This window comes from Pelecanus crispus, chromosome 19, assembly GCF_030463565.1.
Source record: "Pelecanus crispus isolate bPelCri1 chromosome 19, bPelCri1.pri, whole genome shotgun sequence".
In the NCBI taxonomy this organism is placed as follows: domain Eukaryota; kingdom Metazoa; phylum Chordata; class Aves; order Pelecaniformes; family Pelecanidae; genus Pelecanus; species Pelecanus crispus.
The window spans coordinates 395,856-405,764 of record NC_134661.1 but is presented as its reverse complement, the minus strand read 5'-3'; the positions used below and the strand labels follow the sequence as shown (position 1 = coordinate 405,764).

General features: G+C 61.0%; 1 protein-coding gene across 1 annotated transcript; it reads left to right on the top strand.

Annotated features, from left to right (window-relative positions):
- Positions 1-334: 334 nt before the first annotated feature.
- SLC37A2 (solute carrier family 37 member 2) lies at positions 335-9,520 on the top strand. The gene is made up of 17 exons (XM_075723229.1): positions 335-393; positions 3,217-3,298; positions 3,384-3,471; positions 3,802-3,880; positions 4,093-4,228; positions 4,668-4,744; positions 4,833-4,999; positions 5,396-5,433; positions 5,673-5,855; positions 6,029-6,119; positions 6,198-6,260; positions 6,791-6,876; positions 7,761-7,809; positions 8,123-8,196; positions 8,680-8,758; positions 8,880-8,977; positions 9,305-9,520. Exons 1-17 carry the CDS (start codon positions 335-337, stop codon positions 9,518-9,520), a joined length of 1,665 nt encoding a protein of 554 aa, XP_075579344.1.
- The last annotated feature ends 389 nt before the right edge of the window (positions 9,521-9,909 follow it).

The following is a 9,909-nucleotide window of genomic DNA, read 5'->3' as shown; positions in this document are numbered from 1 at the left end:
GGGCGGGGGTGGTGGCGACGGAAAAGCGAGCGGAAAAGTTAAACCCGGCATTTTCCGCTGGAAAAGCAGCGCCCGGGGAAAATCCCGGAGCTGCACGGAGGGGGCGGGTGCGGCCCCCGTGGGTGCTCTCCCCCCGCGCCGGTGCCCGATTTTGCTTCTCCCCCTTCCAGCCGGGGCTCGGGTCGGTTTTTCCCTTCGCCCGGAGCCGGGGGCCGGGGGAAGCTGCGCGCTGGCGGAGCGGGGCGGGGGCCGGGGCGGGGCGGGGCGGGGCGGCCCCGCGGGGCGGTGAAAAGGGGCGGCGGGGGGGGGACCGGTCGCTCCGCCGCCGCCCGCCATGAGGGCAGCGCTGGCCCCCGGCGTCCGCCTGCTCCGCAGCCTCCCCCGGGACAGCCGGTGAGCGGGGGCGGGGGGGACCGGGGCCGGACTGGGCACGGCACCGGGATGGCGACTGGCCCTGGAGCAGGGTCACTCGCCCGGGGACCGGCACCGGGCTGGGGACCGGTGCTGGAGCAGGGACCGGCGCCGGGATGGGGACCGGCCCTGGACCGGGGGTCACTCGCCCGGGGACCGGCACTGGGTTAGGGACTGGCCCTGGACTGGGGGTCACTCGCCCGGGGACTGGGACCGGGCTGGGAACCAGCACCGGACAGGGGGTCACTCGCCCGGCGACCAACACTGGTCCGGGGGTCACTCGCCCAGGGACCGGCACTGGGCTGGGGACCGGCGCTGGAGCAGGGGTCACTTGCCCGGGGACCAGCACTGGGATAGGGACCGGTGCCGGACCAGGGGACTGGCCTTGGATAGGGGACCGGCACCAGGATGGCAACTGGCTCCGGACCAGGGGTCACTTGCCCGGGGACCAGCACTGGTCCAGGTGTCACTTGCCCAGGGACCGGCACCAGGCTGGGCACCAGTGCTGGACCAGGGGACCGGCCTTGGACCGGGGACCAGCACTGGGATGGCAACTGGCCCTGGACCAGGGGTCACTTGCCCGGGGACCAGCACTGAGATGGCAACCAGCCCTGGACCAGGGGTCACTTGCCCAGGGACCAATGCTGGACTGGGGGTCACTTGCCCAGGGACTGGGACCGGGCTGGGAACTGGCCTCAGACTGGGGGTCACTTGCCTGGGGACCAGCACTGGTCCAGGGGTCACTCACCCAGGGACCGGCACCAGGCTGGGGACCGGTGCTGGAGCAGGGACCAGCCCCAGACTGGGGGTCACTTGCCCAGGGACCAGCAGCGGTCCGGCGGTCACTTGCCCAGGGTCACTCACCTGGGAACCAGCACTGGGATGGGGACCGGTGCCGGACCAGGGGACCAGCTTTGGACCAGGGACCGGCACCAGGATGGGGACTGGCCCTGGCCTGGAGGTCACTTGCCTGGGCACCAGCACTGGCCTGGAGGTCACTTGCCCAGGGACCGGCGCTGGGGACCAGCCCTGGGCTGGGGGTTGCTCGCCCGAAGGCTGGCATCGCCCCTCGGGCACCGGGTCCACGTGCAAGCAGCTCCGGCGCAGCCACCGCACCGAGCCCGGGGCTTTTGGCATAAGCCAGGAACTGGCCTCGGCCCGGGCCGGCAGGCAGCGAGCCCGGCTCAGGCACCCTGGCACTGGGCAGGGGGGCGCGGGGGCACCCCGGGGTGGGCGGCAGCGCCCGGCGAGCCTCGCGCTGTCCCTCCACGTGTGCCAGGCCCTCAAAATTTGGTGGAATGCGGCCAACACCGCAATCCCACCGGTTTCCCTCCCTTTTGGCAAGGTGACGAGCCCGCTGCCTGTTTCTTTCTTTTTTTTTTTTTTAAAGCCTGTTGCCAAACAACCCTGGTGCTTTTCCCTCAGCTGCAATTTTTCCTTGCCAGAACACGTGGGAGAAAAAAAAAAAAAAACAAACCCCACAAGCATCCGGGGGAGTCGGGTACCGCGTCTGAAACTTCTCTTCCCCTTCCTCGCCACAGCCTTTTGGTCCCCTTGGATCAGCCCCGCAGTCATCAGTGGTGATTTTTTTTGGGGGGGGGGGGGGGAGGGTGTTATTTATTTTTTTGGGGGTGGAAACCAGCAATTTTGCAGCCGTGGTACGGTCTCGGAGCCGGCACCCTGGAGCAGAGAGCTGCCATGGAGTTGCAGGGTGCCTGTAATCACTGCAGTTTCGTGAAGAAGTGAAACTGCGAAGAAGAGCAGGATGGGCTAAAATTAAAAAAAAAAAAAAAAGTCGTTGTTTTGGAGAAATAAAACCCAAAATGACTCCTGGAGCAACCCTGTGACGCTTCTCGGTGCCCCGGCCCGTCGCATCCTCCGCGCCGCGTTAAAACCCTCTGCAAGTCCCCTTCAGTGCAGGATGGGGCCCCTCGGGGTGCTCACCCCTCTCTGGAGAGTGCTGGAGCCCATTTGGGATTCTCCAGGCTTCATCCTGGAGCAGCAGACCCCATTTTTTTTCCCTATTTCCCCCCATTTTCCTGCATTTAATTTGAACAGAAGGGATAAAGTCGCTATTCAGTGGAGGAAGCGGAGCAGGCATTGCTCGGGACACCACCCCCACCCCCCCCCCCCCGATTTTTTTTTTTCCCAGCTCATCTATAATTGATGCTGGGGGTGACGATGAATCAGCCGCCGGCTTGCGCCCTGTTTCCACCCGTGACACCAGGAAGGCCCTTGCTCACCCTGCGGTTTGCAGGGATGGCAGCTGGAGGAAGGGGAAACCCTTGGCTAATCTTTTTAAGCTGCAACCTCAGCTTTTTTTTTTTTGGGGGGGGGGGGGGGGGGGGCGGAGGGGGCTGGTCACCTCCCTACCAGCATGGCTGAGCCGGTTCAGCTCACCGATCCGGCAGAACTGTCCCCGTTTGGTGCCGAGGGGATATTTTGCCAGGGAAACAAGCAGAAATGACCCGCTTTTGTGGTTTTTTTTTCCCTCGTTGCCCCGTGTTTCAAAGACCCTGCAGGTTAAATAGCGCTGGGGCTGCTCGCGCGCCCAAAATTCGCATTGCACACAGATTTAACCTGGCTGAGTAGTGGCTCTTGTCCCCCTTAACTAATATTTTTCTCCAAAAAGCATGAATTTTAGAGGAGGGGAAGAAGAGCCTGGCTAACGCCGAGGCCGGAGATGTCCGAGACATCACCACCACGTGGGGCTTTGCCAGCTGGGATGGTGACAGGCCACCCATCCCTGTCCCCATCCCTGTCCCCGTCCCCATCCCTGACCCCTTCGCTCACTTTATCCTGCAGGTATCGGGGCCTGACGCTGGTGCTGACCTTCCTCTGCTACACCAGCTACCACCTCTCCCGAAAACCCATCAGCATCGTCAAGGTTAGCTCCAACCTCGCCCCAAGCGCGGGCGGAGGGGCAGGGGGTCCCCCGGCAGCCCCAATTCACCCCTTCTCTCTCCCCGCAGAGCCAGCTGCACCCCAACTGCACGGCCTTGGGCCCGAACCCCCGCAACAACTCCAACAGCAGCACGTGGTGCAGCTGGGCACCCTTCGGTAAGGCTGAGCACCCCCCCAGTCACCCCCAAAACCAGCAGCCGAGGCGGGTTTCCCCCGCCGTGCCCTAAGCCCGGTCGCAGCTGGAGGTTCTGGCTGCTCGTTAGGCACCCAGAGGTAATTAAGCAGCATGCATCTGCCCTGTGCCCCCGGGGCCAAAGGGCAGCAGCGGGTGGCAAAATCGGGGCCGATGGCACCCGGCCACGCTCCAAGAACCCCCACCCCAGGGAGGAGGGTTTTGGGGACGGGGGACGAGGACGAGCCAGCGGCCACGGGGAGGGAAAATAAGACAGGGGCCAGGCTGACGCGGCCCTGATGTTTCTTTTCCAGATGGGGACAACTACAAGGAGCTTTTTGGGGCGCTGGATAATGCCTTCCTGGTGGCCTACGCCATCGGGATGTTTATCAGGTACCCAGGTCCCTTGCACCCCTTTTGCTCCGCACACCAGTTTGCACCAGTCCGCCAGGAAACTGGTTTCCATTGGGATGGGGTTGTGCTAACGGGAAAGAAGCCGAGCGCTGGGATCCGCTCGGGATTCGGGCACCGGCTCGGTGCGATAACACCCATCGGCGCCATCACCCCTGACAGCTCCTTGTCCGCGCTCTTCCCTCTCTCTGCAGCGGCATTTTTGGGGAGCGCCTCCCCCTGCGCTACTACCTGTCAGGGGGGATGGTGGTGAGCGGGCTCTTCACTGCGCTCTTTGGCCTCGGCTACTTCTGGAACATCCACGTCCTCTGGTACTTCATCATCATGCAGGTGCGTCCGCGCTGGAGGATGCCCAGGCTCTAGATTTTACCACTGCGGCCTCATCCCGGTTTTTTCGGTGGCTTTTGGGGATTGGGGTGGCCCAGTTTCCAAGCGGGAGAACACCGGGCATTTCCACTTCCCGCAAAATCCGGTCGCATGTGGCGTGGGCACCGAAACCACCGGGCGCGCCCGTCTTGCTGAGCAGGGCAGGCGGCTGGTTTGGCAACACCAGCCGCTCCCGATTTAGCCACGGGAACAACGCAAACGGCTCCGGGATTGCCCCAGCAGGAAAAAAAAAAATCCCTGAACCGAGTGTTTTCTCGACAGCTTTGGGATGGCGGTGGCTATTTTTGAGCCCGGCTCCCCAAAACAGCGCAGGGGCTGCACTCCATGGATCAAATCGGCACTCGCCGGGTGCCGCCGCCTCACGCTGCCTATCTCTCGCCAGGTCTGCAACGGGCTGGTACAGACGACCGGCTGGCCCTCCGTCGTGGCGTGCATCGGGAACTGGTTCGGGAAGGGAAAGTGAGTGTTCCTCCGGCGCGTCCCACCCCAGGGGTCTTGGTCCCTGTTGTGGCCCCGGCGATGCCGACCCCGGCTCTGTCCCCGCCAGGAGAGGTTTGATCATGGGCATCTGGAACTCGCATACCTCCGTCGGCAACATCTTAGGGTCGCTCATCGCCGGCGTCTGGGTTTCCTCCGCCTGGGGCCTGTCCTTCATCGTGCCCGGCATCGTCATCGCCGCCATGGGCATCATCTGCTTCTTCTTCCTCGTGGAGTGTGAGTGGCATGATCCGGGCTGCAGCAGACGCCTGGGCATAACACCACGATCAACGGGACCACAATTTTTCCTCCTTAGCTGTCTCCAAGCATTTTTAGCAACTCCAAATACTTATTTCCAGCTTGTGGCAAGCAGGGATGTGGACCTGACCACCACAGGGATGCTCAGCGTCCTTCAGGGTCACCCAGGCAGGCTCAGCCCGTCTTTCTAGGAAATATTTGGGAAGCCCTTTGGGATTTTACCAGGGTTTTTGGCTGCTGGGAAGCGGGCACCCAGAGACACAGCCCAGCCCTGGGGGGGGCTCCAGCCCCACGTTTCTCCCCTGAGATGCTGGGGGGAGAGCAGGCAGAGCGGGGCTGGTCCAGGCTCTCACGGGATCTCCTGTCTCCCTGCAGATCCCGAGGACGTCGGCTGCAGTCCACCTCTGCATCATGTGAGTCGCATCGATTCCCAACGGGCTTGTCCTGGGCTGGGTGGTCGCTCAGTTTACAGCGAAACAACCGGGGCGTCAGGTCGTAACGTCAGAAATTAGAGCCATGTTCAGTTACCACAGAGGATGCTCGTTGCTGTTCCTGTGTGAGCATCCTGTGGGTCGCATCCTGGCAGCAAATCTGATGTTTCAGCCCCTTCCAGCAACCAGAGCCACATCTCCTGCCTTTGGCTCGCTTTCAGATGGCCTCTGATGAGGAGGACGCTGGAGGGGTGACCTCCAACGAGAAGGATCCCGAAGCAGTCCCCTCCAACGAGGGGCCACTGAGCATCTCAGGCCAGAGCAGCGTGGATCGCTCCGACAGCCCCAAGGAGCCAGTCGAGGAGCCCAAAGCCATCAGCTTCCTCGGGGCGCTCCGGATACCCGTGAGTCGCGGGATGCCCCTTGCGTCATGATGGGGATGGAGGAAAGAGCAAAGCCAGGGCAGCTCACCCCATTGATGGGGTGCCCACAGGGCAAAAAACTGGGGTAAAAACCCCACCATCCGGAGGAGGTTGGGAGAAGGAGGCTCCTCTGATGCCTTCTCCTCTCCTCCCAGGGCGTGGTGGAGTTCTCCCTTTGCCTGCTCTTTGCCAAGCTGGTGAGCTACACTTTTCTCTACTGGCTGCCCCTCTATATCGTGAATGTCGGTGAGTTTTTGGGGACGGTGAGGCGGGAGCGAGCCTGGCAAGGGGAGCATCTCCTCACCCCTCTCCTCTCCCTCGCAGCTCATTTCGGTGCCAAGGAAGCTGGGGACCTGTCAACCCTCTTTGACGTTGGGGGCATTTTAGGTTTGTCACGTACCCGGGCAGAGGGGGTGGATCGGGGATGATTTGGGGGGCAATCCTGGCCTTGATGGAAAGTCCTCTCTACGAGAGCTCTTTGCCGGTAACACCATCTCTTTCCCTGGAGCACTGCAACGATGACAGCCATATTATTATTATTCGGCAGCTGTAGCACTCAGCAGGCAGCAAACACCCCTCGCTTTTACTTTTCCAGCCAGGTGACCATCGCGACACCTTTCCATGGGTCTCGCTTGCTCAGGTTCTCCTTTTTCTTAGATAAATAATACATTTTGCAAGCGTGGAAGGGACCAGAACTGCATGCAGGTGTAGGGAAACCAAATGCAGGGGGAAAGCGGTGTGGATAAATCAAAGCTCTTCACTCCGATATTACTATATTTAACCTTGGGGGCATCTCGCTGAAAAGATGGGGGATGAAAGAGCATCACAGTGCAGCATCCCGTTGGATTTTGGGTTAATCCAAGAAGAAGCTTTGCTGCTGGGGCGACGTGACCAATACCTGCGACTCCTTCTTGCAGGGGGGATCTTTGCTGGCCTCATCTCCGACTACACCGGCGGCAGAGCCACCACGTGCTGCGTGATGCTGGTCGTCGCTGCTCCCGTGGTGCGTTGTCACATGGGGAAAAAAAACCCAGTCACGAGGGTTTCCTCTCCTCCGGCTTCTTTGAGTCACGGCCGCCTTCCTCTTCCCAAGCACCTGGGATGAGCTGGTCATGCGCTCAGCTGAGACGAGAGCTGGGATTGATCCACGTGCCCAGATGTTCCTGGTGTGGATGTCCAGATCTGGGGGCTGGGAAGGGATTGTGTAGTCATTGACAGCTCAAAAAACCCCTTTAGGGGCAGTTTTTTCCTCCCTCCTGCCATAACCCCGTTCTGTCATAAAGCCTTGGGGGTCCCACTGAGCCTGTCCAGCTTTCATCTCTTTGCTTTGCATCCCGAAAGCCCCCTCACGCTCTGCTGGCGCTTGGCCGGGACGTCCTTCCCGAGCACCTGCACGGAGCTCGTTTGGCTTTGCTGCCGCAAAAACGTGGCTAATTAGCTGTAATCCAAGCCTGGCTGAGCTCTGGGTCGCGAGCCTCTCCCCTCCAAAGAAGCTGGCATGCACTGAAAAGCGGAGAGGCCGCATCACATCCGTGTCCCCTGATAGCGCCGGTGGGGCAAATTACCGTCTGGCTTCAGCCGGCGGGGAGGCAGGCGGGCCTCGCCGGGCCATAAATCGCAACAGCACCTCTGTTTGCCAGCTGCCAGGTATTTCATCTGGCAGGCAGATAGCGGGACACGGAGCCAAGGGCGCACTTGGCTCCCCATCCCGGCTGGTGCTCTCCTCTTCAAGTGCTGCGTAGAAGGGGGGGGTCTGCAAAGCTTGGCACCGGCGATAATTCAGGTCCCCACCTTCTCTGTCCTGTCCCTGGGGTGCTGCTGCAAGGAAAATGCTTGGGAAAACAGCTGGAATAGCTGTAACTGGTTCATCTCGTGTCTCTTTTCCAGCTGTTCCTGTATAACCACGTTGGCCAGAACGGCATTGGCACATCAATAGGTAAGGAGCAACTCGGCACAGCCGGCTCCCATCACCGAAGGGGCGATGGGTGATGCTGCGGACTCACCTGCCTTTATTTCTCCTCTTGAGCCGGGCTCCCGGTCCGGGATTTGGGTGAGGGTGGTGCTGGATGAGCGTTGGCTGCCTGCTGGGTGGGATCTCCGGGGGAAAATGGAGATGGGCAGGGGACGGATGCGCGGACAGTGATGTCCGCACACGGGCCAGGGACGATGGACCCAACGTCCTGCTGCTCCCTGCACTTAAAGATTTAATCTCTTCCCGGGTACCTCTTCGGCCGTCTTGTTCCTCGTAGCGATGCTGATCGTCTGCGGCGCTCTGGTTAATGGGCCCTACGCTCTCATCACGACAGCGGTTTCGGCAGATTTGGTAAGAGCCTGCCACATTGCCTTTGTGCACCCAAAGGCTGCTCCCTCTTTCCCAGAGGGATGTTTGCTGGGATTTTTACATTTTGGCTTTGTTTTCCAATGCCTCTGAGGGCCAGCGGAGAAGGGCAGGGCTGTCACACCCCGTGCTGTGGTCCGCACCCTCCCTCAAACACGGCTTTTCTTCCTATTGCTTTTTCACCTTGGCCGTGTGACTCTGCTTCGGCCCCGCTGCATCCTCCTCTAAGCACAATCAGAGTGGCAAAATTTGCTGGGAGATCACCTGGGATTGCTGCACGCCGTTGGCGATCCCGGTTTTGCTGTGGCTTAGCTGCAGGCAGTGTCCGAGTTTGGTCTTCCAGTCCACGGCTGGGTCCGATGCATGGAAATTGCCGCCCGGGATGTGAGCGGCCTCAGGCTAGGACTTGCCAGCTGTGGACCCCGCAGCCGCTTTTCCTCCTTATGTTTTGCTCCCCTATCCGTACAGGGAACCCACGAGTCTCTCAAAGGAAACGCCAAAGCCCTTTCTACTGTCACAGCCATCATTGACGGCACAGGATCCATAGGTCCGTACAGCTGGGGGATGCCAAGCGCTGATTTCCCCCAGTGCTGCGGTGCTGAGGGGTCCTGACCCTCTCCCCCCCCGTGCACAGAGAATCTCCTAACGTGCCTCGTGCGCCCTCACAGGTGCCGCACTAGGTCCGCTGCTCGCAGGGCTCATCTCCCCCACGGGCTGGAATAACGTCTTCTACATGTTGATAGCAGCCGACGTCCTGGCTTGCCTGGTAGGTCCCTCCCTGGCAGGAGTCGTTTTGCTACCCTGGATATTCAAGGGCTCCCTTTCAGCCACCTGCTCGCCGGCGGAGGGCAGGAATGGTCCGTGGGAGACAGCTGGGCACGGGGCGAATTGCAAAGCTCCACATCGACTCCAAACCTTTGCCTCCATCCACTTGGCTTTTCCCAACAACCTCCTTCGCGCGCGGTTTTAGTTCATGCGGCCTTCCCTAGGAAGAGCCTTAGAATTTACCTCCTGGCGATGAAAATGGTCACGCTGAGGCTGGTGGCTGCAGAACCATCGGCCCCGCAGCGATCCCCCGCCTTTCCTCTTGCAGCTCCTCGCTCGCGTGGTGGTCAAAGAGGTCCGTGGGTGGTGTGGCTGCATAGCGAGGAAGAGAGGGTACGTACGTACCGCCCCAGGGCGGCCTCTGGTCCCACGACGCCAAAACACGGCGTCGGTGCTGCTCCGCAAAGACGTTTGTTACCCCTTGCTGTCACTGCTGCACCTCCGCGCGGGCATCACGTCAGGCTTCGCGAGGCCGTCCGCCTGACATCTCGCTCCCGCAGGTGCAAAGAGACACTTCCACCTTGAGCCAGGGCAGCACCCGGGGGATTTTAGCCATCCGCGCCTCACGAAACTCCCTCGGTGCTAAACGCGCCGCCCTTGTGTCTTTGTAGCTCTAGCGTGCAGCTAACAGAGTCAGTGCTGGATGGGAACTAGCTCGGTGTGAGTATCCCCGCTTGAGCCCTGAGGATTAAAAGCAAACGCAAGCCTGATTCGCCCCGATTTTGAGTTTCGCTTGGCAGGCTCAGCCTAGCAACAGCCACTCCGCTGATAATTTAAGGGCCAAGATAAAGATTTGGGAATCAAAGGATCAAATCACGATGGCCGGGGAAGAGAGTGCCGACGGGCGGGTGGGCAGCGAGTCCTTGTCTCCGG